This window comes from Heterodontus francisci, chromosome 16 (assembly GCF_036365525.1).
Source record: "Heterodontus francisci isolate sHetFra1 chromosome 16, sHetFra1.hap1, whole genome shotgun sequence".
Taxonomy (NCBI): domain Eukaryota; kingdom Metazoa; phylum Chordata; class Chondrichthyes; order Heterodontiformes; family Heterodontidae; genus Heterodontus; species Heterodontus francisci.
The window spans coordinates 98,079,449-98,103,757 of record NC_090386.1 but is presented as its reverse complement, the minus strand read 5'-3'; the positions used below and the strand labels follow the sequence as shown (position 1 = coordinate 98,103,757).

Genomic DNA, 24,309 nt, shown 5'->3' with positions numbered 1-24,309 from the left:
ACAGTAGTGAGACAGCCCCGTTCCCATTAGGAACGGTAGTGAGACGGCCCCGTTCCCATTAGGAACGGTAGTGAGACGGCCCCGTTCCCATTAGGAACAGTAGTGAGACGGCCCGAAGATACAGATGTGCGCTTTGGGTGCGATCGTTCTCATACGCTGCCCAGTCCTGTTTCAGGATCCCTTCCAAACCTTAATGTCTCTCTCTCGCTCTCTCTCTCTCTCTGTTGGATCGTACCCTGCTGTGTATTTTATTTTAAGCATTTGCTCTCTCTATTTTATATTTATTTTTCTTTATATTCCGACTAAATATTTGGTTCCTTGTCACCGTCAGTATTTCTCAACAGCACATTGTTGTATTCCAGGCAGGGAACATCAGCGGAATCACTAAAGTACAATCCTTAATCTCCAGACCATCACATTTCCTTTCTCCCTGAAGTTTTTAGTCAGATGAGTGACTGAAAAACAATCATAAAACAGCTCGCAGGTAAAATACACAGAGCAGCTGTCAACCAGTCTGAGTAATCTTCCTGATGAGAACCTAAAGGATTATTTAAAAACTGTTCACACGCAATTTGTTTTATTCTTGCTTGCTTGTTCATTTTCCCATGCTCATTGGCCAGGAGTGGATATTCCACATATTACAAAGTATTTCGTCAATAAATGTTTTGTAAAAGTCCATCAATGATCATTGCAGTGAAGCTAGGAAGACCATGAGTGCGCCCCCAACTTCACTCCCAATCCCTACCCCCACCCCCCCCCCCCCCCCCCCCGCAAGCTTTTCAGCTCAAACTCCCCTGCAACCCTCCAGACTAGTGCCGGGGGAAAGGTTGGCCAATCGTCATTTCTCCCAGTGACTGAGCTGCATGTGGAGCTGTGGCAGGCACTGGAAATTCACCCCAATATTCACACGAGGCCTGAAACTCAATATTGGGCCTTCTTTGGGCCTCTCACTGCCTGCACATTGGGGACCTAAGAACAGGGCCCAGGCCAATTCCTACCTCAATGTCTCGATGTCTGGTCTTCCTCACATCAACATAGCTTCACCTCCATATAACATGGGACGATTGTGAGAAAATTGCTGAGCAAATCGTTTATCGTCTGACGAGTGGAGATGAATCAGATGAAGTTTTTATCATAGACCCCCCCAGGAACATACTGCTACACTGAGATCGACAGTCCTGGGTTTGTACAATAGCTCATCTATAACAAAAGTATCACTTTGAACAGGGAATCTCACTATCGTAAACTTGCTTCCAAATATGGATTATGATGCCCATCTTTTTGCCATGTTTTTATTCACAGAATCACAGAATAATACAGTGCAGAAGAGGCCCTTCAGTCCATCGAGTCTGCACCGATGCATTAAAACACCTGACCTCTCTACCTAATCCCATTTGCCAGCACTTGGCCCATAGCCTTGAATGTTATGACGTGCCAAGTGCTCATCCATGTACTTTTTAAAGGATGTGAGGCAACCTGCCTCTACCACCCTCCCAGGCAGGGCATTCCAGACCGTCACCACCCTCTGGGTAAAAAAGTTCTTCCTCAAATCCCCCTTAAACCTCCTGCCCCTCACCTTAAACTTGTGACCCCTCGTAACTGACCCTTCAACTAAGGGGAACAGCTGCTCCCTATCCACTCTGTCCATGCCCCTCATAGTCTTGTACACCCACTAATTTATTCAATTAGTGCTGGCACTGTTGCTGGGGGGAAATTTGCAAGACTATCAACAACAACAACTTATATTTTGTACAGCACCTTTGATGGAATAAAAAGGCCCAAGGCGCTTCACAGGAGCATTATAAAATAAAATTTGACATCGAGCCACATTGGAGATATTAGGACAGAAGACCATAACTTTGGTCAAAGAGGTAGGTTTTAAAGCAGGAAAGCGAGGTAGAGAGGCGGAGAGGTTTAGGGAGGGAATTCCAGAGCTTGGGGCCCCAGGCAGCTGAAGGCACGGCCGCCAATAGTGGAGCGATTAAAATCAGGAATGCTCAAGAGGCCGGAATTAGAGGAGTGCAGAGATCTCAGAGGGTTGTGGGGCTGGAGGAGATTACAGAGATAGGTAGGGGTGAGGCCATGGAGAGATTTAAAAACAAGGATGAGAATTTTAAAATCAAACATTGCTTGACTGAGATCCAGTGAGCTCAGGGGTGATAGGAGAATGGGACGGTGCAAATCAGGACACAGGTAGTAGAGTTTCAGGTGACCTCAAGTTTACAGAGGGTAGAATGTGGGAGAGCAGTCAGGAGAGCATCAGAATAGTCAAGTCTAGAGGTAACAAATGCATGAATGAGGATTTCAGCAACAGATGAGTCGAGACGGGGTGAAGTCAGGTGATGTTATGGAGATGTAATTGATGGTCTTAGTGATGGCGCAAATATGTGATTGGCAGCTCAAGTTGGGGTCAAATATGACACCAAGGATGCAAACCGTCTGGTTTAGAATCAGACTGTTGTCAGGGAGAGGGATGGAGTCAGTAGCTAGGAATGGAGTTTAGAGCGGGGACAATGGCTTCAGTCTTCCAAATATTTAATTGAAGGAAATTTCTGCTGATCCATTACTGGATGTTGCAGAAGCAGTCGGATAATTTAATAACAGTGGAGGAATCGATAGAGGTGGTGGTGAGGTAGAGCTGGTTGTCATCAGCATACGCATGTGAAAATTAATGCTGTGCTTTAGGATGATATCACTGAGGGGCAGCAATGTAACATTGGAGGGGACCAAGGATAGAGTAAGTCTGGCCAGGTGGGCTGGTGGAAGGGAGGAACACTACAGAGGCAGCTGATCACATGGTGTGGCACTCATTGTTGGAGATGAGGGAGGAGGGAACAGGGGAGAAGGGTTTAACAAGATGGCTTGCTGTGGAGAAAAGAAAACAGGTGTTATCTTTGCATTCCAGGATGATCCTGGAATAGTGAGCAGTTTAAGTAGCTAAGACCAGGACCTGATAGTGCTTTATGTGATCCAGCCAAATCTGGCAGTGAGTGGCTAAACCAATTGTTTGCCATATCTATCCAAGTCTGCATCCCATGGACTTAAGGGAGCGGAGATGAGAGCCATACTGGGGGCAATGGCCAAGGTGAGAGAGAGTAATGGCATTATTGGGGACTAGGAGATCAAAGGTGGAGGTGAGGGCGTGGTTGAGCAAATCAGTAGGTGCAGAAATGTTGTAGCGAATGGAGGGCCAAAGGTCAGACAGTTAGGATTTTGAAAGTACAGTTGTAAGTGAATGGGGGATAGTTTTTCCAGGGGTGAATACAGAAGGAGGTTGGATTGGGGTGTGGAAGGAGGATGTGGGTGGAGAGTGAAACGAGCAAGTGATCAGAGATGCCCTTGTCAGTGATTAATATGATGGGATATGGCAATCTAAGGGGGTGGCAATGAATATTGGTTGGAGAGTTTACATGGAGGGAGAGATTAAAGGAGGATAAGAGGGCAGTGAACTCAAATGAGAGCGTGCGTGATGAGTGGGGAAAGAGTGGGATTAATTGAATAGCTGTTTCAAAGATGGGCTGAATGTCCTCCTTGTGTGCTTATGATTCAGCGATTAGTTTCAGTCACTGGGCTTAACAGCAAGAGAGATAAAGTGTTAGAGAACCAGAAGATATTCAGTATCAACATGCCATGTGAATAGTCTGAGGGCATCTACATATTGTATGTTCACTGCTCATCTACATGTCCTAACAGTTTTGGAAAGGTCCATCTTTCTGATGTAAATAGCCAGTGAAACAAGAGTTGCCAACACTCCAGGATCAGCCTGGAGTCCCCAGGAATTGAAGATTAATCTCCAGACGCTGCTGTGAGCAAAACCCGGGAGAAAAATCACAGGGCACAATGAAAACAAAATGTTTCATTTTCATTTTCCTTGAATACTTTTGTTTACTAATTCTAAAAAATATTGGAGTTCCGAAATAAGGCTGTCTGACTAAACTCAAAATTCAGCCAATCTGTTCATGAAGAGCCTATTTGCTTTCCGATGAGTTTGGGAAGGTGGGGCACTGTTAGGATGGATGTGTCAGGTGATCAATGGAGGAGGGGCAGTTGGAGGCATGAGGTCATGTGATGAGATCTCCAGGTAGGCATTAAACCAGAATTGGCAACCCTAAGTGAAACAACAAGACAGGCCAACTTTATGAAGCAGATGTATTTGCTAACAGTTACACCTAGTGTAGGGTTTTTGAGCAGTGTCATAGGTAAAGAAATCCAGGCAAATATTCACCGACTCCTTACCTTATAGATTGGCGGTGAGAAGAGACCATCAGTGGACATGGGCAAGAAGACAAAAACACAAAAGCAGAAGAAGAAGAAGAAGGACCCAAATGAGCCGCAGAAACCGGTCTCCGCCTATGCCCTGTTCTTCCGAGATACACAAGCGGCAATCAAAGGGCAAAATCCCAACGCCACCTTTGGGGATGTTTCCAAAATCGTCGCCTCAATGTGGGATGGTCTCGGAGAGGAGCAGAAACAGGTAGAGAGGAAAACAAGCATTGTTTGCACTTTCTTTTTGGCTACATTTTTATTGGTTCTCAAGATGCCAAGAATTGTCTTCAATTCACTTGATTTATTAATTTAACCAGTAGATTTGTGTAAAACATAAAGAAATGGAAAGCTATTAAAAGCAATACTGGGAGAGCGAAATAAAAGCAAAATATGACAGATGCTGGAAACCTGAAAGAAAAACAGAAAGTGCTGACGATCTGAAATGATAGCAGGAACTGCTGGAAATACTCAGCAGGTCTGGCAGCGTCTGTGGAGAGAGAGACAGAGTGAAGGGCCTTATTACGGTGGCAGCTGTAAAAGATGGTGGCTCATTTATATGGCCGAGACAGGCACTCCATCCCCAGCAACAGTGTCCGGCACCACTGTGCAGGCACCGGTTCCATTTTGAAAGGGCTTCAAGCTCTTCCATTAAATTTGAATTTTTAAAGTTCTAGCCATTATAAAATTAATGCAAAAAATGTAATAAAAGATTCAAGCCCCCTCTCCCACCCCACCATGACTAAACCATTTATTACTTGCCCTCCCCCAAAAACTTACCTTGCGATCCCAACCTTTACCCCCACCACACCCCCCCCGACACCCCCAAAGCATATAAACTATGAACTGTGCCCTTTCCCACCACCCCTTAGACCAATCGAAAACTTTTAACCCCACTCCCCCCCACACCCTGAAAACTTACCTGCTCCCCACTTCCAACCAGTCTTCCGCCTCCGATCTCCGAGTGGAGATCCGAAGGTGCAGGAGTCCTGGTAACCAACCTCAGAATCACAGCGGCACGACCAGTGGCAGCAGGTAAGGCATTAATTTATTGATTACCATACATTAACATACTGAAATTTTGGCGCTGTTGCCATGCGGCAGGGGAGGACGTGGGGGGGAGGGGCTGCCACGTGGCCTCGCTACTGCGGGTAATATGGAGCGGGGCCTTCCCAGCGTCGAGGCCCATGGCGGGCCTCTCCCAGAGGCATTTTCCGGGCTCCGCCCCCATCCCCCCCCCCACCACCCACTACAAACCCCGACATTGGGGGGCTGATAAAATGCATCCCAATGTTTCGAGTTGGATATGAAACTTCTTCATCAGACTGCCTGACCTGCTGAGTATTTCCAGCACTTTCTGTTTTTATTATCTGGGAGAGTAAAAGCTAGGTTCAACTGCACACACTGTCTCACACTCACACACACACACACACACTCACACACACATACTCATACTCACACACACATACTCACACACTCACACACACACACACATACTCACACTCACACACACTCACACACACACACTCACACACACATACTCACACACACATACTCACACACACATACTCACACTCACACACACACTCACACACACACTCACACTCACACACACACACTCACACTCACACACACACTCACGCACACACACACACACACTCACACACACACTCACACTCACACACTCACACTCACACGCTCACACACTCACACAGACACACACACTCACAAACACTCACACACACTCACAAACACTCACACACACACTGAAACTCACACACACACACTCACACACACACTCACACTCACACACACACACACGCACACTCACACATACACACACTCACACACATACACTCACACATACACACACTCACACATACACACACTCACACATACACACACACACTCACACTCACACTCACACATACACACACTCACACACACACACACACTCACACACACACACTCACACACACACACACACGTTCTCTCTCACTTATGCACTATGCTGTCTCTCATGTGTCCTGAAAAATACCAAGAGTTTCAGTGCTTGGGTTTTTTTAGATACTGGAAACAGAGCTATTGATTGGCTAATTTTCCTATTCATCAGTTAAATTGCTGCATCATCTTGGCAGATAACACTGCAATGAAGTGCTGCGTATATACATCAGAGAGGTTGAAGAATGTAGAGAACTGGCTGGATTGTGTGGCCTGAACCAGCTGGGGATCAATCAGCACAATCCAGGGAAGTCCATGAACAAATGTTTTATGGTGGTTTTATCTGTCTAAGTGTAATTGTTTAACAATCGATGGAGGATTTAATTACAAAGTAATGAGCACTTACTTCTGTTGGATGAGGGCAAGAGGGCAACAGATGCATGAGAGGGATACGGGAGACATCATTTTTTTTCAACTTCCTTAAGCCTGTTTGAGGATTCATTCCACAGCAGAGGTTCATCACAGTAAGTGGCAATCTCAATCCCAGAGGTCACAAGGACAGCTGAGTGTGGGAATGGAAATTATTCCCTCTGGTACAATAAAGAAAAGAAGCAAGAACTTGTATTTAAATATAGAATCTTATCACATCTCAAATCACCTCACAATGAATTACTTTTGATATGTGAGCTCTATCATAGACAGATGTGGCACTCAAGTTGCACACAGCAAGATCCCAACATAGCAAATCCATGAATGTTTGGTTTTGTGGGGATTTACTTGGTGTTGGTTGAGGGAGAAATGTTGATCAAGAAACAACTAACAAACTTGTATTTATGAAGTTCCTTTACAAGGTCCCAAGTTGCTTCACAGGAGAGTTATAAAGCAAACTGTGACACTGAGCCACATCAGGAGATATTAGGTCAGATGACCAAAGGCTTGGTCAAAGAGGTAGGTTTTAAGGAGTGTCTTAAAGGAAGATAGAGAGGTAACAAATATATTCCAGAGCTCAGGGCCCAGGCAGCTGAAGGCACGGCCACCAATGGTGGAGCGATTAAAATCAGGGATGCTCAAGAGGCCGGAATCAGAGGAGTGGAGATATCTTGGAGGGTTGTGGGGCTGGAAGAGATTACGGAGATAGGGAGGGGGCGAGGCAATGGAGGGATTTGAAAAGAAGGATGAGATTTTTAAAATCAAGGTGTTGCTTAACATGATGTTCAGATTCTGTCACGGGTTCGATTACATCCAAAGGCGGGATCTCAGTTTAAAGTCTCAGCACTTTGGACATGACAGCACTCCCTCAGTACTGCACTAGAGTATTGGTTTGGATTGCATGTTCAAGTCCTGAAGTGGAGATTGAACCCATAACTCTCTGAATCAAAGGTTAAAGTGGTGCCTATTGATCCGCTGCTGATGTGGAGTGGGAGCTAAGGTGACAGCATTACCCTGAAACTTCTCGACTCGCTCAGAGAGGGTCGAATAATAAACCTGATGCCAAAAATAGAAAATGGTTGAACTCCTCAGCACTGACCTCTCTCCCCTTCATTCAGGGGAGAATATTGAATCCCAGAAACAGTCAAATGTGAAATTCTGATATGTGGTTTCAGTCAACGTTTTTGCATCTCATTAAACAAAACCAATCAGCTATTTCTAACCCTGTGGGTATGTTGGAAATATCATGCAGCTCCTGCATTTTGCCATTTATGAATATCACTTTCTCTAAGATCGACACGAAGCTCCAACTCAGCCAAAACAGGATCAAAGCCAAGTCAAGACAAAGTGGGTCCAATCAAACTCTCTCTTCTCTACCCCCTCACCCCTAACTTCAGTTTCAGTTCCCAAGTTCAGTGTAAAGTGGTTTGACTCATTCCTGTCACTCTAACCCTTCGTAGCCCCAATTCACAGCTATTCCTTTGTCATGCTTCCTCAACTGTCACGCTGCTGAAACAGTTGCATCTATCTTGCAGGGTGACATTATTAAACTGAGTCTGAGTCTGAGTCTGTGTCTGTGTCAGCCTCGTTGAATATTTCCAATGATGAGGAGATGATTGTCAAGTATTTGCCTGAAGCAGTTTAGATTTAGATTCCTTCCTGGTTGGAGTCTGTTTGATTGAATCTCACACGTTATCCAATACATAGTAAATAGATTCATTTTCTGATTGGCTCAACAAATACATAGCACATGTTTGGCATGAATGACAAGGTCTCTAATTAACTTGCCTGACAGATTTGTACAAAAATGGCCTTCCCAGTGCTACTGCTTCTGTCGGGTATTAAGCCTGTCTCTCTATTTTGGACTTGCCCCTCGTAGGTAGATATCAGCGTCCTCGTCTGACCCTCCGTACACATTCTATACAGCTGGCCGCATTGTCCAATGGCCCTCGTTGACTGCCATGTTTAGACAGTGAGGATTTGCAGAGTCACGTACCACACATTGTTCAGTTTTTTTCCTGCTTGCCAATTCTCTCTCGCTGAGAATTCATGTTTGTCCTGAGAGACTTTCCTAATGTCCTCATTTCCTAGTTTTTATTTGTTCCCGTTGCCTAGTGATTCGATTCATGCTCAGGAATACATGATTAGCAATTTCCCTGTCCTTCCATTTGGTTCAAGGACACCTGTTCTGAAAATTGCACTCTGAGGCTTTTTAACCCTTTTGAGTTTATGTAGCGCATTCAGATATTCTCCTCAGGAACCAAGCAGCCCATTCTGACAAAAAATTTAACTCAACGCAATCATAAGTCTTTTTCCCATTAACTGTCCCTGTCTAATTTGCGGAACTAGCCTAAGAAATTGAAGATTAAGAGGCCCAATTTTAGTTTGCAATAAGATCATTAGCAAAAGTTCTAGATGGGAGAGTCAGAGTTGTTGGGATCTGGAAGGCTCCACCTGAAAAGATTGTGGAAGCTGATTGCAAAATAATTTTAAAAGGGAGTTGGACAGGTTCCTGAGGACGAGGAACAAAAATGTGGACATGGGATTGAACGTAATTGGTCTTTCAAAGAGCCAGCACAAGCCAGAGGGACCTCCTGTGCTGTGTGTGTCTATGATTCTATGAAATGTTGCAAATTTTATGAGACTATAATGGATATTCTCTCAGGGGTGCTGATAACATCCATAACCAGACCTCAAATCCCCTGTAATCTGTCTGCTTAAACTACAGCATAACCTGGAGATTTTAATAATATGTCTTATGTCTACCGGGTACTCTAATTGTTTTGCATGACAAACTGAAAAGCACTTTAGTAAGATGAGGTCAATGGTGAATCAATAAATTGGTTTATTTAAACATGAAACACATGAATTAACAGAATAGAGATTGCCTGTGAGAATCAAACATTCCCATTGCTGCTCACATCTCAGCAAATTGCAAAATATGCATCACTGTCCCTGTTAAACTCACAACTGTCCTTAAGCTGAGCACCATAGAACGTCCTCGGTTACAGGCTCTCTATGTTCTCATCCGTGCCTGGGGTCTCTCAATCATCCTGACTGATAGAAAGGGAAGAGTGTGAGAGTTAGAGATAGAGACAGCGAGAGATCTTCTGCCAACGGACTTCTTTGGAGAGAAAAGTCTGCTCTTTGGTCCCTCCCTCAAACTGATGCTAATTGGTCAGCCAAGCTGTCAATCAAAATTACCATAATGAAAGCAAAATACTGCGGATGCTGGAAATCTGAAATAAAAACAAGAAATGCTGGAACCACTCAGCAGGTCTGGCAGCATCTGTGGAAAGAGAAGCAGAGTTAACGTTTCGGGTTAGTGACCCTTCATCGGAACTGACAAATATTAGAAAAGTCACAGGTTATAAGCAAGTGAGGTGGGGGTGGGGCAAGAGATAACAAAGGAGGTCGAGATTGGACCAGGCCACATAGCTGACCAAAAGGTCACGGAGCAAAGGCAAACAATATGTTAATGGTGTGTTGAAAGACAAAGCATTAGTACAGATTAGGTGTTAATACACTGAATATTGAACAGCATCAAGTGCAAACCTGAAAAAAAACAGTGGGTAAGCAAACTGAACAAACTAAGATGAAATGAAATAAATGCAAACAAAAGATTGTAAAAAATGTAAAAAAGAATGTTAAAAAAAAAGGAAGAAAAAATAACTAAAAATGAAAGTAAAATGGGGGGCTGTCATGCTCTGAAATGATTGAACTCAATGTTCAGTCCGGCAGGCTGTAGTGTGCCTAATCGGTAGATGAGATGCTGTTCCTCGAGCTTGCGTTGATGTTCACTGGAACACTGCAGCAATCCCAGGACAGAGATGTGAGCATGAGAGCAGGGGGGAGTGTTGAAATGGCCAGCAACCGGAAGCTCAGGGTCCTGCTTGCGGACTGAGCGGAGATGTTCCGCAAAGCGGTCACCCAGTCTGCGCTTGGTCTCCCCAATGTAGAGGAGATCACACTGTGAGCAGCGAATACAGTATACTACATTGAAAGAAGTACAAGTAAATCGCTGCTTCACCTGAAAGGAGTGTTTGGGGCCTGGGATAGTGAGGAGAGAGGAGATAAATGGGCAGGTTTTACACCTCCTGCGATTGCAGGGGAAGATGCCCTGGGATGGGGACGAGGTAGTGGGGGTAATGGAGGAGTGGACCAGGGTGTCACGGAGGAAACGATCCCTTCGGAATGCTGACAGGGGAAGGGAGGGGAAGATGCGACTGGTAGTGGCATCACGCTGGAGGTGGCGGAAATGGCAGAGGATGATCCTTTGGATATGGAGGCTGGTGGGGTGAAAAGTGAGGACAAGGGGAACCCTGTCACGGTTCTGGGAGGGAGGGGAAGGGGTGAGGGTAGAGGTGTGGGGAATGGGTCGGACACGGTTGAGGGCCCTGTCAACCACAACGGGGGGAAATCCTCGGTTGAGGAAAAAGGAGGTCAGATCAGAAGCACCGTCATGGAAGGTAGCATCATCAGAGCAGATGCGTCGGAGACGGAGAAACTGGGAGAATGGAATGGAGTCCTTACAGGAGGTAGGGTGTGAAGAAGTGTAGTCGTGGTAGCTGTGGGAGTCGGTGGGCTTATAATGGATATTAGTAGACAACCTGTCCCCAGAGATGGAGACAGAGAAGTCGAGGAAGGGAAGGGAAGTGTCAGAGATGGACCATGTAAAGGTGAGAGAAGGGTGGAAATTGGAAGCAAAGTTGATAAAATTTTCCAGTTCGGGGCGGGAGCAGGAAACGGCACCGATACAGTCATCAATGTACCGGAAAAAGAGTTGGGGGAGGGGGCCTGAGTAGGACTGGAACAAAGCATGCTCGACATATCCCACAAAAAGACAGGCATAACTAGGACCCATGCGGGTACCCATAGCGACACCTTTTACTTGAAGGAAGTACGTGGAGTTGAAGGAGAAGTTGTTCAATGTGAGAACAATGCGAGAATCAAAATTACCACTTTGAATGAAACCCTTTCTTTTTCTGTGTGAGCTCCAGGTCCATCCTGCATTAACCATCCAGCTCCAACCCCCCCTGCCGAGTACATTGAATGATCATCCATTCTGAGCCTTGGGTTTAATCTGCCGTGTGATTGCTTAACAACTTCCAAACTGGGGCAATATGCAATAGTACACCATTGGGTGGCTCTATCCTCAAGTATTCCTTCCAGGGACCAAACTAAACAGTCTAAATGGCTTGTTTATGTCTGAAAGTTAACCCTCTGTAAGCTAAATCCAATATCATAGCAAGATAATAACAAAATTAAAGCAAAATGCCTCTGGGCAACAGAGATAATGTTCCATATGGTACGGCAGGTGGACATGTTCACAATTGATGTTTATTGTGATAGCACTGATTAAACTGGCAGAAATAGAGACAAGAAGGTTCTCTCACTTACGGTGGATCTTCTTCACTGTCTCTGCTTTGCTCACTGACTTACATTGACGCCCAGTCCAGTAACACCTCAGATTTAAAATTCTTAATCTTGTGTTCAAATCCCACCATGGCCTCCACCGCCACCTCCCCCCCCCCCCCCCTCCCTATCCGATCCAGCAATACAAATGTGAGATCTCTGAGCTCCTCTAATTCTGGCCTCTTGCACATCCCTGATTTTAATCACTGCACCATTGACGGCCGTGCCTTTAGCTGCCTGGTACCCAAGATCTGTAATTCCCTCCCTAAACCTCTCCTCCTCCTCCTCTCCTTTTTGGAACAACAGATCCAACAACCCATACTTTGTGAATAAATAAATTCCTTCTAACTGCGTCCTCGCTATATCCCTCTATCTCTTTCTCCATACAATACATCTAACTGAGCTCAGTTACACTCTCCACTTCAGTGTCTTTGCCTGATGACCTGCTCCATCAGTTGATTATGCTTTGTGTGACTTCTCTGCTTCCAAATGTTTAGTCTGTGCCCCAGATTTTAAACTCTGACCAATTTCCTTGGTCACCTTCATCAACTCCCTTCATAACTCAATTACCACAAAAGTAAGGTCCAGCTCCCTTAACTATTTTGTTTTTCCCTTCATAACAACAGGAGGAGGCCATTCAACTCTCAAGACTTTTCCACTATTTAATGAGATCTCATAGAGTCATAGAGAGAGACAGCACTGAAACAGGCCCTTCGGCCCACCGAGTCTGTGCCGAGCATCAACCACCCATTTATACTAATCCTACATCAATCCCAAATTCCCTACCACATCCCCACAATTCTCCTACCACCTACCTGCACCAGGGGCAATTTACATTGGCCAATTTACCTATCAACCTGTAAGTCTTTGGCTGTATTGTAATTCCATGTTGCATCTTGGTTCCATAACCCTTAATACCATTTCCTAACAAACTTTAGTTTCCAAATTTTATTTGAACCCCAGCCTCAACAGCCTCTTGGGGGAGAGAGTTCCAGATTTTCACTCCCTTTTGTGTGAAGAGGTGCTTCCTGACATCACCCCTGAACAGCCTGGCTCTAATTTGAAGGTTCTGCCCACTTGTTCTGGACTCCCCCCCCCCCCCCCCCACCAGAGGAAATAGTTTCTCTCTATCGTCCCTATCAAATCCCTTAATCATCCTGAGCACCTCAGTTAGATCACCCCTTAATTTTCTAAACTCAAGGGAATACAAACCTAGACTGTGCATCATTGATCCTCATAATTTAACCCTTTTCGATTGGACACAGGGCAACAATGACTATTAATGGGGGAAATTAAACTCAAAGCAAGACCGGAGGGGCAACATTATTGTTCCAGTTTAGCATCTGGCGTAGTTATCTTTCCGAGGTTCAGTGGTGCCAGTCAGTCCTGTCAATTGCTCCCTCACCCATTGTGTGCTGTAGTGGGCTCACAAACCAGTATCTCCTTATACAATACTTAAATCCAGCAATTAATTGGCTTCTTTGTATTAAACAGGGCGCCCAGGCCAGGTTAATAGCCCATATTCGGCTTACATTAAGAAGAGTTGGAATGTTGGAATGTGACAAAAAGATATGAAGAATGAATGCTGACTCCAACATTCAGTTGTCAGTGGCGTTCTACATAAGCACAGGTTCAACTTGCCTCTACATCCTGATAACTCCTAACTATACTGTCACATCACCATCTCAGCATTGTCTGTCTGACAAGATAAGTCAGCACTTTCTCCATTTTAACATCAGCAATTCTGAAGCCATCCTATTTGGTTTGTATTGGTGCTGATTCTATCCCAAATCTGCACTGCTCAGTCAGACTGAACCCAATGCCGCACAGTTTCACTGTCTTCACCCTAAGCCGAGTGTCAAACTCCACATCCGGACTATTGCTGTAGAATCTTACAGCCCAGAAGAAACCATTCGGCCCATCAAGACTGCGCTGGCCCTTTGGTAGAGCTACCCAATTAATCCAACTTCCCTGCTCTTTCCCTATAGCCCTGTAAATGTTTTCCTTTCAATCCAGCTCCATTTTGAAAGTTATTATTGAATCTGCTTCCACCGCCCTTTCGGGAAGCATATTCCAAATCACAACTCACTGCATCAAAAAAAGTTTCCTCTGGTTCTTGTGCCAATTATCTTAAATCGGTGTCCTCTGGTTACCGACCTTCCTGCCAATGGGAACAATTTCTTCTCATTTACTCTTATCAAATCACTTATGATTTTGAACACCTTTATTAAATGTCCCCTTAACCTTCTCTGCTCTTGGGAGAACAATCCCAGCTTCTCCAGTCTCTCCACATAACTGATGTCATTGGAGTTTAGAAGAATGAGAGGTGATCTTATTTGAAACATATAAAGGCTCTGAGGGGACTTGACAGGATAGATTCCCTTTGTGGGAGAATCTAGAACTAGGGGGCACAATTTCAGAATGAGGGGTGTCCCTTTTAAGATGGAGATGAAGAGGAATTTCTTCTCTCAGAGGGTCGTTAATCTTTGGAATTTTCTTCCCCACAGAGGATTGGAGGCTGAGTCATTGAATATATTTAAGGCTGAGATAGATTCTTCAACTCTAGGGGAGTCAGGTGTTATGGGGAACAGGCAGGAAAGTGGATTGAGGCAAGATCAGTTCAGCCATGATCTTACTGAATAGCGGAGTAGGCTCGAGGGGCTGCATGGTCTACTCCTGCTCCTATTTCTTATATTCTTATGTCCCTCATCACTAGTACCATTCTAGTAAATCTCCTCTGCACCATCACCAAGGCCATGACATCCTTTCTAAAGTGACTGAGAACGGTTACTTCCATTCCACCATCATATCACAGCATCCTTCATTCCCAGCTAGAGAAATTCTCATCCACATCTTGGTCAGCTCCAGTCTTCAGTTCTCCAATGCTTTCTTCACTAAACTCAACTTGTTCTGAAGTCTGCTTCTTATACTCCTTCTTGTTCCAAGTCTTGCACCTTCTAACAACCCTACTCCCACCAATCTCCACTAGTTCCCCTTCTCCAACACGTGGATTGAGGGTGAAGTTGGATCTTGCTGGTCTTCTTGTGTTCAGGATGACCGGGTCTACATGCAGCCTAACCAATGGTCCACAAAGGGACTGCTGGCGAATAACACCAATAAGGTACGTTTTGTAAAAGATACTGATCTTAATGTGGAGCCACTGCTGGTCATCCCTTACCACTACCCCCAGTCTTTCCTTAGGCACTCAGCCAGCCTCCCAGGAGGCCAATCTTGTTCCCCCCCCCCCCCCCCCCCCCCCCGCCTGCCCACCATGAATGGGGATGGTCGGGTTTTACAGTTACAAAAGTGGGGTGGGGAGGGGGTTGTGCTGCTCTCCCAACAACCTGCCATTTTACCCAGGAACAAATCAAGCATTGGAAAGGCCTCTTACTCAGTGCTGTGACTTGAACTGGGAATAGAGCAGCAAAACCTGGTGCGAGAAACACAGTGACTAGCAGAAGCTGTGGTAGGAAACATAGGAACATAGGTGCAGCAGTAGGCCATTCAGCCCATCGAGACTCCTGCGCCATTCAATTAGACCATGACAGATCATCTACCTCAACACCACTTTCCCGAGCTATCCCATATCCCTTGATGTCTATCGATCTCTGTCTTGAACATACTCAATGATTGAGCTCCCACAGCCCTCTTGGGTACAGAATTCCAAAGATTCACCACCCTCATGAGTGAAGAAATTCCTCCTCATCTGAGTCTTAAATGACCTACCCCTTATTCTGAGACTCTGCCCCCTGGTTCTAGACTCACCAGCCAGGAGAAACATCCTATCTACATCCACCCTGTCATGCCCTCTAACAATTTTGTCCTTTTGGACCTCACAAAGGAATGCTTGGGCCCTGCCAGCCTTGACCTCTTCACTTCCTCCCAAGATCATTATCTGTTGATAACCACCACCTGCACCCCTCCCCCAACAACTGCCCCCAACCACAGTATTTACGGGTAATCTTTCCTTAGGACCCTGGCAAAGCCTGTTCCCAGGCCCACTTACTGACTTCAGGTGGGAGACAATTTAATACTCTGACTCCACGGGAATTAAAATAGTCGGAGCCACAACCTCTCCGGGGTGCTGCGCCCATCCCCCCCATTCCACACCCCAATTCTCTCCCATCCCAGCCTCACTCCGAGTTAATATCAGGGTTTAAGCCTACATTAAAGCGGTTCCTGCTCAGTGGGGCTTATTCCCACTCTGGGCCCAGAACCCTCATGGTGCCAGCTACACTCATTGGAAACAGAAAATCGTTTTATTCTAGAGAGCTAAACAAAGGATTATAAATGTAATCAAAATACAATGGGGCTGTGACAGAAAGAATAGCAATAAAGGTGCGGTGAAGGGTATAGTAAAATGATGCAGCGAGTTTAACCACACTGGTGCAATCTGGAGTAAGTAAGCTCTCTCCCATTAACTAGACATGCTGCATAAGCACAGACTGAAGTGATGCATGTTAAAACTGCGTCTAATGCACCACCACAGCAGACAAACCTTTTATTTCAGATCCAGAAACACTGTCTTTTTAATTAATACATCATAACGCAAGAACATTTCATTAAGTTTCAATTAGCAGGTAATTATGCGGGGACTTTAGCAGATCAGCAGCTTGACCCCAGCATATGCTTGGTTCACCTGGGTTTTATCCTGTACTCGGTGACCCTTTGCTGGTGGATTTCCTTGTGCCGATTTGCGTTGCTTCATTCTAATTAGAAACTGTCAGGCATGATAATTTATTGAAACATTCTGTCATTCTGAATCTCATTAGTTATGCCGTGCAATTTCAAAATTAAAACTTGTCCAGTTTATGTCAGTTTTATCGTACTGATGTTTATGTCCTGCCAGCTACAAGATGGGAAACAGTACCCATTCATTATTCCTTACATGTGCACTGTGTGTAAGTGTATAAACCTTTCACCCACAAAGAATTCCACAGTCGACAGTTTTCTCTGCACAATCCCACAATCCATGTAATTATTATTTGTGCCTAGGTCTTGTCAACAATGGCCCATTATTCTCTAAATCTGGCAACAGGGTTTTTTTCCACTTTAATTCAATGTCTGTTTGGAAAAATAAAATGCTCCATTGTGACAATCCTTCCAACCAATCACATGATGAAGCCAGGAGCTCTCATATATTTTGATGGGATGAATTTATCAGCTTATGTGACAAGTGAACCCTTTGCTTGCTTGTTGGGGAGTGCATTCTGAGTGATCTTTAGGATGAATGTGAAGGCTTTAGAAAGGGTGCAGAAAAGATTTGCATGTACGTTTCTAGGGCTGAGGGACTTCAGTTATGTGGATAGATTGGAGAAGCTGGGGTTGTTTTCCTTAGAGAAAAGAAGATTGTGAGGAGATTTGATAGAGGTATTCAAAATCACGAGGGGTCTGGACAGAGTAGATAGAGAGAAACTGTTCCCATTGGTGGAAGAGTCAGGAACCAAAAGATGGACAATTGGCAAAAGGAGCAATGGCAACATGAGGAAAAACTTTTTTACGCAGCGAGTGGTTAGGATCTGGGTTGCACTGCCTGAGAGTGTGGTGGAGGCAGGTTCAATTGTGGCTTTCAAAAGGGAATTAGATAAGCATCTGAAGGGAAAAGATTTGCAGGGCTACAGAGAAAGGGCAGAGGAGGAGGACCAGCTGAATTGCTCTTCCATCATGGACACGACAGACTAAATGATGGCCTCCTGTGCTGGAACCATTCTATGGTTCTATGAGTGTTGGAGCTCAGTCTTTCTCATTCATCTGTACTGAGGCATATCCGAGGAGAAACAAGGACAGAGCAGTAAAGATTAATTTGGGTGGCACAGTAGCACAGTGGTTAGCACCGCAGCCTCACAGCTCCCGGGACCCAGGTTCGATTCTGGGTACTGCCTGTGCGGAGTTTGCAAGTTCTCCCTGTGTCTGCGTGGGTTTCCTCTGGGTGCTCTGGTTTCCTCCCACAGCCAAAGACTTGCAGGTTGATAGGTAAATTGGCCATTATAAATTGCCCCTAGTATGGGTAGGGGAATTGAGGGAAGGTGGGGATGTGAGAGGGTAATGGGATTAATGTAGGATTAGTATAAATGGGTGGTTGATGGTCGGCACAGACTCGGTGGGCCGAAGGGCCTGTTTCAGTGCTGTATCACTAAATAAAAATAATAAATTAAAAAAACATTCAATTGAGAGGGGATATCTGTATAAAAGACTGTACATTTAGATGGAAGCTCTTTACTATCAGTCGGTCCTGTTGTAGAAATATTGAAAATGCTGCGAATTACTGAGTGAGATAAAGTAGTGGTAGAATCCAACGTGTCAGCTCTCGGCCAACGTTTTCAACACCGTTTTTGGATACTTTGCAATAGGTTGGGCAGCACTGATGGTTGACCACTGAGCCAGAACCAAAAGGTCTTAGATTGAAATCCTGGCAGGGTTCACTCAGCCTTTGGTCCTTCCGGAGTTGCCATGTCTTAGGAAGTGAGATGTAAGACACAGCCGATGAGCAGCGAGGCACACTGGGCTAGAAATTGGTCATTGCTGTGCTCTTTCTCTAGATGGGGACAAAAATGGTCAATTTTACAGGACACCAGAAAAATATCCCAGACAACAGGTCCCTTGTATATGCTAATGAGGAGCGCAATAAACCCTCGGAGAAATCAGGCCTGCTTCGGGTTGCCAGGTGTGGTTGTGGCCCAGCAAGCAACCACCATCATAAATGTCTGTACATTGTTTATTTTTGTACAGGTGGAGCAGGAGAGCCTTTAATTCGAAATGGCAGAGATTGAGATACTCTGCATAACTGTCAGCATGCGAGATTCCTCCAAAATTACTGTCAGTGACAGTTTCCCCCCAAGAAATGTTTGATTGTGCAGGCTGTTGGAGCCGGTTCATTGTTACCTCTAAATCTCCACCTGGATCAGGTCACCCATTGTTTCTGTGATGCCTCTATTATACAGCGGTGACACTTGGACAATTGTGGTGTGATGTTTCTGGATGCACACTCACCCTGTGCACACAAAAACCACACTGCTTAACAGTCAGTGTGCTTAAGGGCTGGGGGGGGGTGGGGAGAAAAAAGGAAATAGTTGTGTGAAGTGCTTTGAGACATTTCAATGTGACCAGGCACTTTGTAAGTGCAAGTATTTTTCACACTGGGACTGTAAGGGTGAGAAAAAGAGGTAGATCCACCTACAGCCAGGCAGAATGCCACTGACAGCCGTGGGTACCATCAGCAGATGCCCACACAGGCCCACACACACCCTTGGAGGGCCATCTCCTGAGGTGGTTCATTGCTCATCCAAGTACACAGGCTCTGCTTCATTCATATGCAGTGGCACCATGGTTGGTGTGAAGCTGACTGAAGTTGTGTGATATAAAACAGGAACAAGAGGCTATTGGAGCTAATGTTTTGGAGAGGGGATGGCTTTGGCTCAGTGTCAGTGGTTTAATATTCCTGATGGCCATCCAGGGCCCTCCCACCAATCAGGGCCCTCCCACCATCCAGGGCCCTCCCACCATTCAGGGCTCTCCCACCATCCAGGGCCCTCCCACCATCAAGGGCCTTCCCACCAATCAGACACAAAAACACACAGGTGAACAGGTAGGGTAGATAAAGAGAAGCTATTATTGCTCACTGGGGAATCGAAGACGAGGGCTCATGCCTGAAAATTAGAGCCAGACCTTTCAGGAGTAAAATTAGGAAATTTGGAACTCTCTTCTCCAAATGTCAGCTGATGTTAAATCAATTGTTAATTTTAAATTGCGGATTGATTGATTATTGTTAACCAAAGGTATTTGGGGATATGGAGCAAAGGTGGGTTTATGGAGTTAGGTCACAGTTCAGCCATGATCTCATTGAATATTGGAACATGCTCGAGGAGCTGAATGGCCTCCTCCTATTCCTATGTTCTGATAATAATGCAGCATTTGTATTGATTCAGCCTTGAACAGCCCCTCCCTCAGATAGACTAAGATTATAAAGTATAACTTTTCAAAGCAGTCAGTCCCAAGTGGTGTCCATAAAGGAATTCAGGGTGGTCATATTTCTTTTTATTTTAGTTCTTCCATGGAACGTGGGTGTCACTGTCAAGGCCCATCCCTTGACAACTGAATGGCTTGCTAGGTCATTTCAGTGGCAATTAAGAGTCAACCACATTGCTGTCTGGAGTCACGTGTCGACCAGACCAGATGGCGGACTTGCTTCCCTGGAGTGAACCTGATGGGTTTTTGTGACAATCGATGATAGTTTCATGGCATCATCACTGAGACTAGTTTTTAATTCCAGATTATTTTATAAATTAATTGAATTTAAATTCCACCTGTGGCCATGGTGGGATTTGAACCCGTGACTCCGAGGCATTTACCTGGGCCTCTGGATTACGAGTTCAGCAACATTACCATGACACCATTTCATTTATCTGGCATCATGTCGCAAGAGTTTTCTCATTTTACTATATCTACTATTTCTGTTGTCAGACACCAAAACAAAAGTCTGCAAGGAGAACAAAGTTCCTCTTTTGTATACAGCCAACATCTTTCAGAAGATAGTTCTCTATGTCCCCAGGAGTCTGAGAGTCTTTAACAAAAGTTAGAAAATCTCTGCTCAGTGACATTTCTAACTCCAAGACTGACGAGGAAAGAAAACTTAACATTTTATTGTATGAAGACTTCTGTCTGCAGCTTATTAACGTCTTCAGAAAGCACTTTGCAGTCACTTTAAAATATGTAAATTTCCCATCAATAATTAACAAAGGCAGACACTGCCCAAGGTATTGGAATGGTTGATTAAAAAAAGAGAATTACTCCAGATAGAAATGGGCTGCTGATGGCACATCATTCTGCAGTATCACTAAGGGAGGAAGTGAAAGCAGAAAATGTTGGAACTACACACCACCTGCAAGTTCCCCTCCAAGTCACACAGCATCCTGACTTGGAACTATATCGCCATTCCTTCACTGTCGCTGGGTCAAAATCCTGGAACTCCCTTCCTAACAGCACTGTGGGTGTACCTACCCCACATGGACTGCAGCGGTTCAAGAAGACAGCTCACCACCACCTTCTCAAGGACAATTAGGGATGGGCAATAAATGCTGGCCTAGCCAGTGACGCCCACATCCCAAGGACGAATAAAAAAATTGGCCCCTGAAAGAGAAAAGCTAGGTTGACTGGTCTAGTGTAGCCCTAGGCAGGGGGAAGTCCATGTGCAATGCAGGATATCCTGGACTTGCACAGCACTTGTGAGGAGCTCAGATACGTTATGTATTATAAATGTCAGGGAGTTGTGTTGCTTGTGCAGAAGAGTGCTGAGCTTAGGGACCGGCTGTCTACGCTCTGCAAAATACATGGTAAAGGAAATATATCCATAGGGAGAAAGTGAAGTGGGTGACTACACATGGGGAAAAAGCAGGTGGGAGGGTGGTGATAAAAACCATTAGGTTATTCCAATAGGTATATAGCTCCAGTCATGTCTTGTGAAAGTATGGACAGAGGCACAGGGGAGAGTAGTGAAGAGTAAAACCATGGCACTGTAGAACATGAGATAACTCAATGGAGAGGAGAAACATTAGATATCAGAACACGAAAGTGGTCGTTGTTGGGATTCCATAATTAGGGGCCTGTTTCGCTGCTAATACCAGAATTTCTCAAGTGTGTGTTGCTTTGCAGAAGCCAAAATAAGGGACATAACAGAGTAGGTGGAAAAGGGGTGGGAAACAAGGCAGAAATAATGGTTCATGCAAGCACCAATGACTTTGAAAGAGCCTGACGGAGAACTTGGAGAAAGGGATTTGAGGAGATGGATTCTTGGGTTGGATTCTCGGGATTACTCCTAGTGCCTCATGCTTAGGGAGAAGCAAATTAGAAGTGTCCATGTGTAACTTGGAAGATAGTTCCTGTGGCTCCCTGGCTGAAGCCTCCCGCCACCCACATTCCTCCGACCATGCGCCAGCCTTCCGGTGGGTCTGACTGGACTGCAGCGGAAATTAATGGAAACGAGACCTGGCTGTTAAAATGGTTTTGGACTCAACATATCCATTGTTTATGGGTGTGCTGCCTGTTCCTGTCCCTTACCAGCCGCATCCCCCCCACCACCCGCCCCGCCCATGCTACCTACCCACCCCCCTGTTAAAATCAGGGCCATAGGAATCTTTGGAATAAAAGAGAAACCCATGAACCCAGTCTCCACAAACTAAAGTCTAATTTCCAAGACACTCCTGCAAGCAACAGTTTGTTTATTAGTAATATTTTGCATTGGTCTTCACGGTGGACGACACTAAAAACATCCCACAGATGTCAGATAAGCAAGGAGATAATGGGAAGAAAGATCTTGTAACAGTCTCTATCACAGGGGACAAAGTATTTGACAAACTAATGGGACTAAAGGCAGACAAGTCGCCAGGTCCTGATGGCCTGCATCCAAGGGTCTTAAAGGAAGTGGCTGCAGAGATAGTGGAGGCATTGGTCGAATGGATTCCGGGAGGGTCCCAGCGGATTGGAAAACCGTTAATGTGACACCCCTGTTCAAGAAGGGAGGGAGACAAAAAGCAGGAAACTATAGGCCAGTCAGCCTAACATTGGTCGTTGGGAAAATGTTAGAGTCCGTTATAAAGGAAGAAATAGCAGGACATTTAGAAAAACATAACGCAATCAAACAGAGTCAACATGGTTATGTGAAAGGGAAATCATGTTTGACAAATTTGCTAGAGTTCTTTGAGTATGTATCAAGCAGAGTTGACAAAGGGGAATCAGTAGATGTAGTGTATTTGGATTTCCAGAAGGCATTCGGTAAGGTACCACATAAAAGATTATTGCACAAGATAGGAGCTCACGGTATTGGGGGTAATGTATTAGTATGGATTGAGGATTGGTTAACTCACAGAAGACAGAGTCAGGATTAATGGGTCTCTTTCAGGTTGGAAAGAAATAACTAGTGGAGTGCCACAAGGATCAGTCCTAGGGCCTCAATTATTTACTATCTATATTAATGACTTGGAGGAGGGGACAGAGTGTAATATATCCAAATTTGCTGATGATAGTAAAATAGGTGGGAGGGCATGTTGTGATGAGGACATAAGGAATCTGCAAGGGAATATAGATAGGTTGAGTGGGCAAAAACTTGGCAGATGGAGCTTAATGTAGGAAAGTGTGAGGTCATGCACTTTGGTAGGAAGAATCAAAAGGCAGACTATTATTTAAATGGAGAGAGACTCCAAAAAAGTGCAGCACAGAGGGATCTGGGTGTTCATGTGCACGAAACACAAAAAATTAGCATGCAGGTTCAGCAAGTAATTAAGAAGGCAAATGGAATTTTGGCCTTTATTGCTCGGGGGTTGGAGTTTAAAAATAGGGAAGTCTTGTTACAACTGTACAGGGTGTTGGTGAGGCCACACCTGGAGTACTGTGTACAGTTTTGGTCCCCGTATTTAAGAAAGGATATACTGGCATTGGAGGCAGTTCAAAAGAGATTCACTAGGCTGATTCCTGGGATGAAGGGGTTTACTTATCAAGAATGGCTAAACAGGTTAGGCCTTTATTCACTAGAGTTGAGAAGAATGAGGGGTAATCTTATTGAAACGTACAAGATTCTGAGGGGGCTTGACAGGGTCGATGTGGAGAAGATGTTTCCACTAGTGGGGGAATCTCGAACTAGTGGACAGAGTTACAGAATAAGGGGACACTCATTTAAAAACTGAGATGCAAAGGAATTTCTTCTCTCAGAGGGTAGTAAATGTCTGGAATTCTCTACCGCAGAGAGTTGTGGAGGCGAGATCACTGAAAGTATTTAAAGAGGAGGTAGATAGATTTTTGAAATATTGGGGAGTTGAGGGCTATGAGGAGCTTGAGGTCTGGGGCAGATCAGCCATGATCTTATTGAATGGTGGGGCAGGCTTGAGGGGCTGAATGGTCTACTCCTGTTCCTATTTCTTATGTTCTTATGTTAAAATTATCTGAGATGGGGAATAAAAAGATCATTTGACTGACAGTCAAAAATCAGCCAAATGGGAAACAAGAGTCTGTTCACATTCTGATTGGCTCTGGGAAGGCTGGATGTCAGGAGGATGGGCATGTTAAATGACCAATGGTGGGTGTTTGGGGGTGTGACAGTTGGAGATGGGGCGGGGTGCAGGGTCATGTAACGAAATCTCCAGGATTATATCCAACCAGATTTGGCAACGCCAATGTAGACAAGATGGATCCATCTGGTCAGGATAGACAGATTGGATCAGGATAGACCGATTTGATCAGGATAGACCAATTGGATCAGGATAGACGGATTTG

At 45.0% G+C, this 24,309-nt stretch overlaps 1 protein-coding gene across 7 annotated transcripts in view; it reads left to right on the top strand.

The window, feature by feature from the left end:
- tox2 (TOX high mobility group box family member 2) overlaps positions 1–24,309 on the top strand; it is a 259,956-nt gene that overhangs the window by 210,041 nt on the left and 25,606 nt on the right. For all 7 annotated transcript variants that reach the window (XM_068048697.1, XM_068048696.1, XM_068048698.1 and 4 more), the window contains one exon: positions 4,244–4,474. In XM_068048697.1, the coding sequence (XP_067904798.1) occupies positions 4,244–4,474 (231 nt within the window). The remainder of the gene's footprint in view (positions 1–4,243; positions 4,475–24,309) is intronic.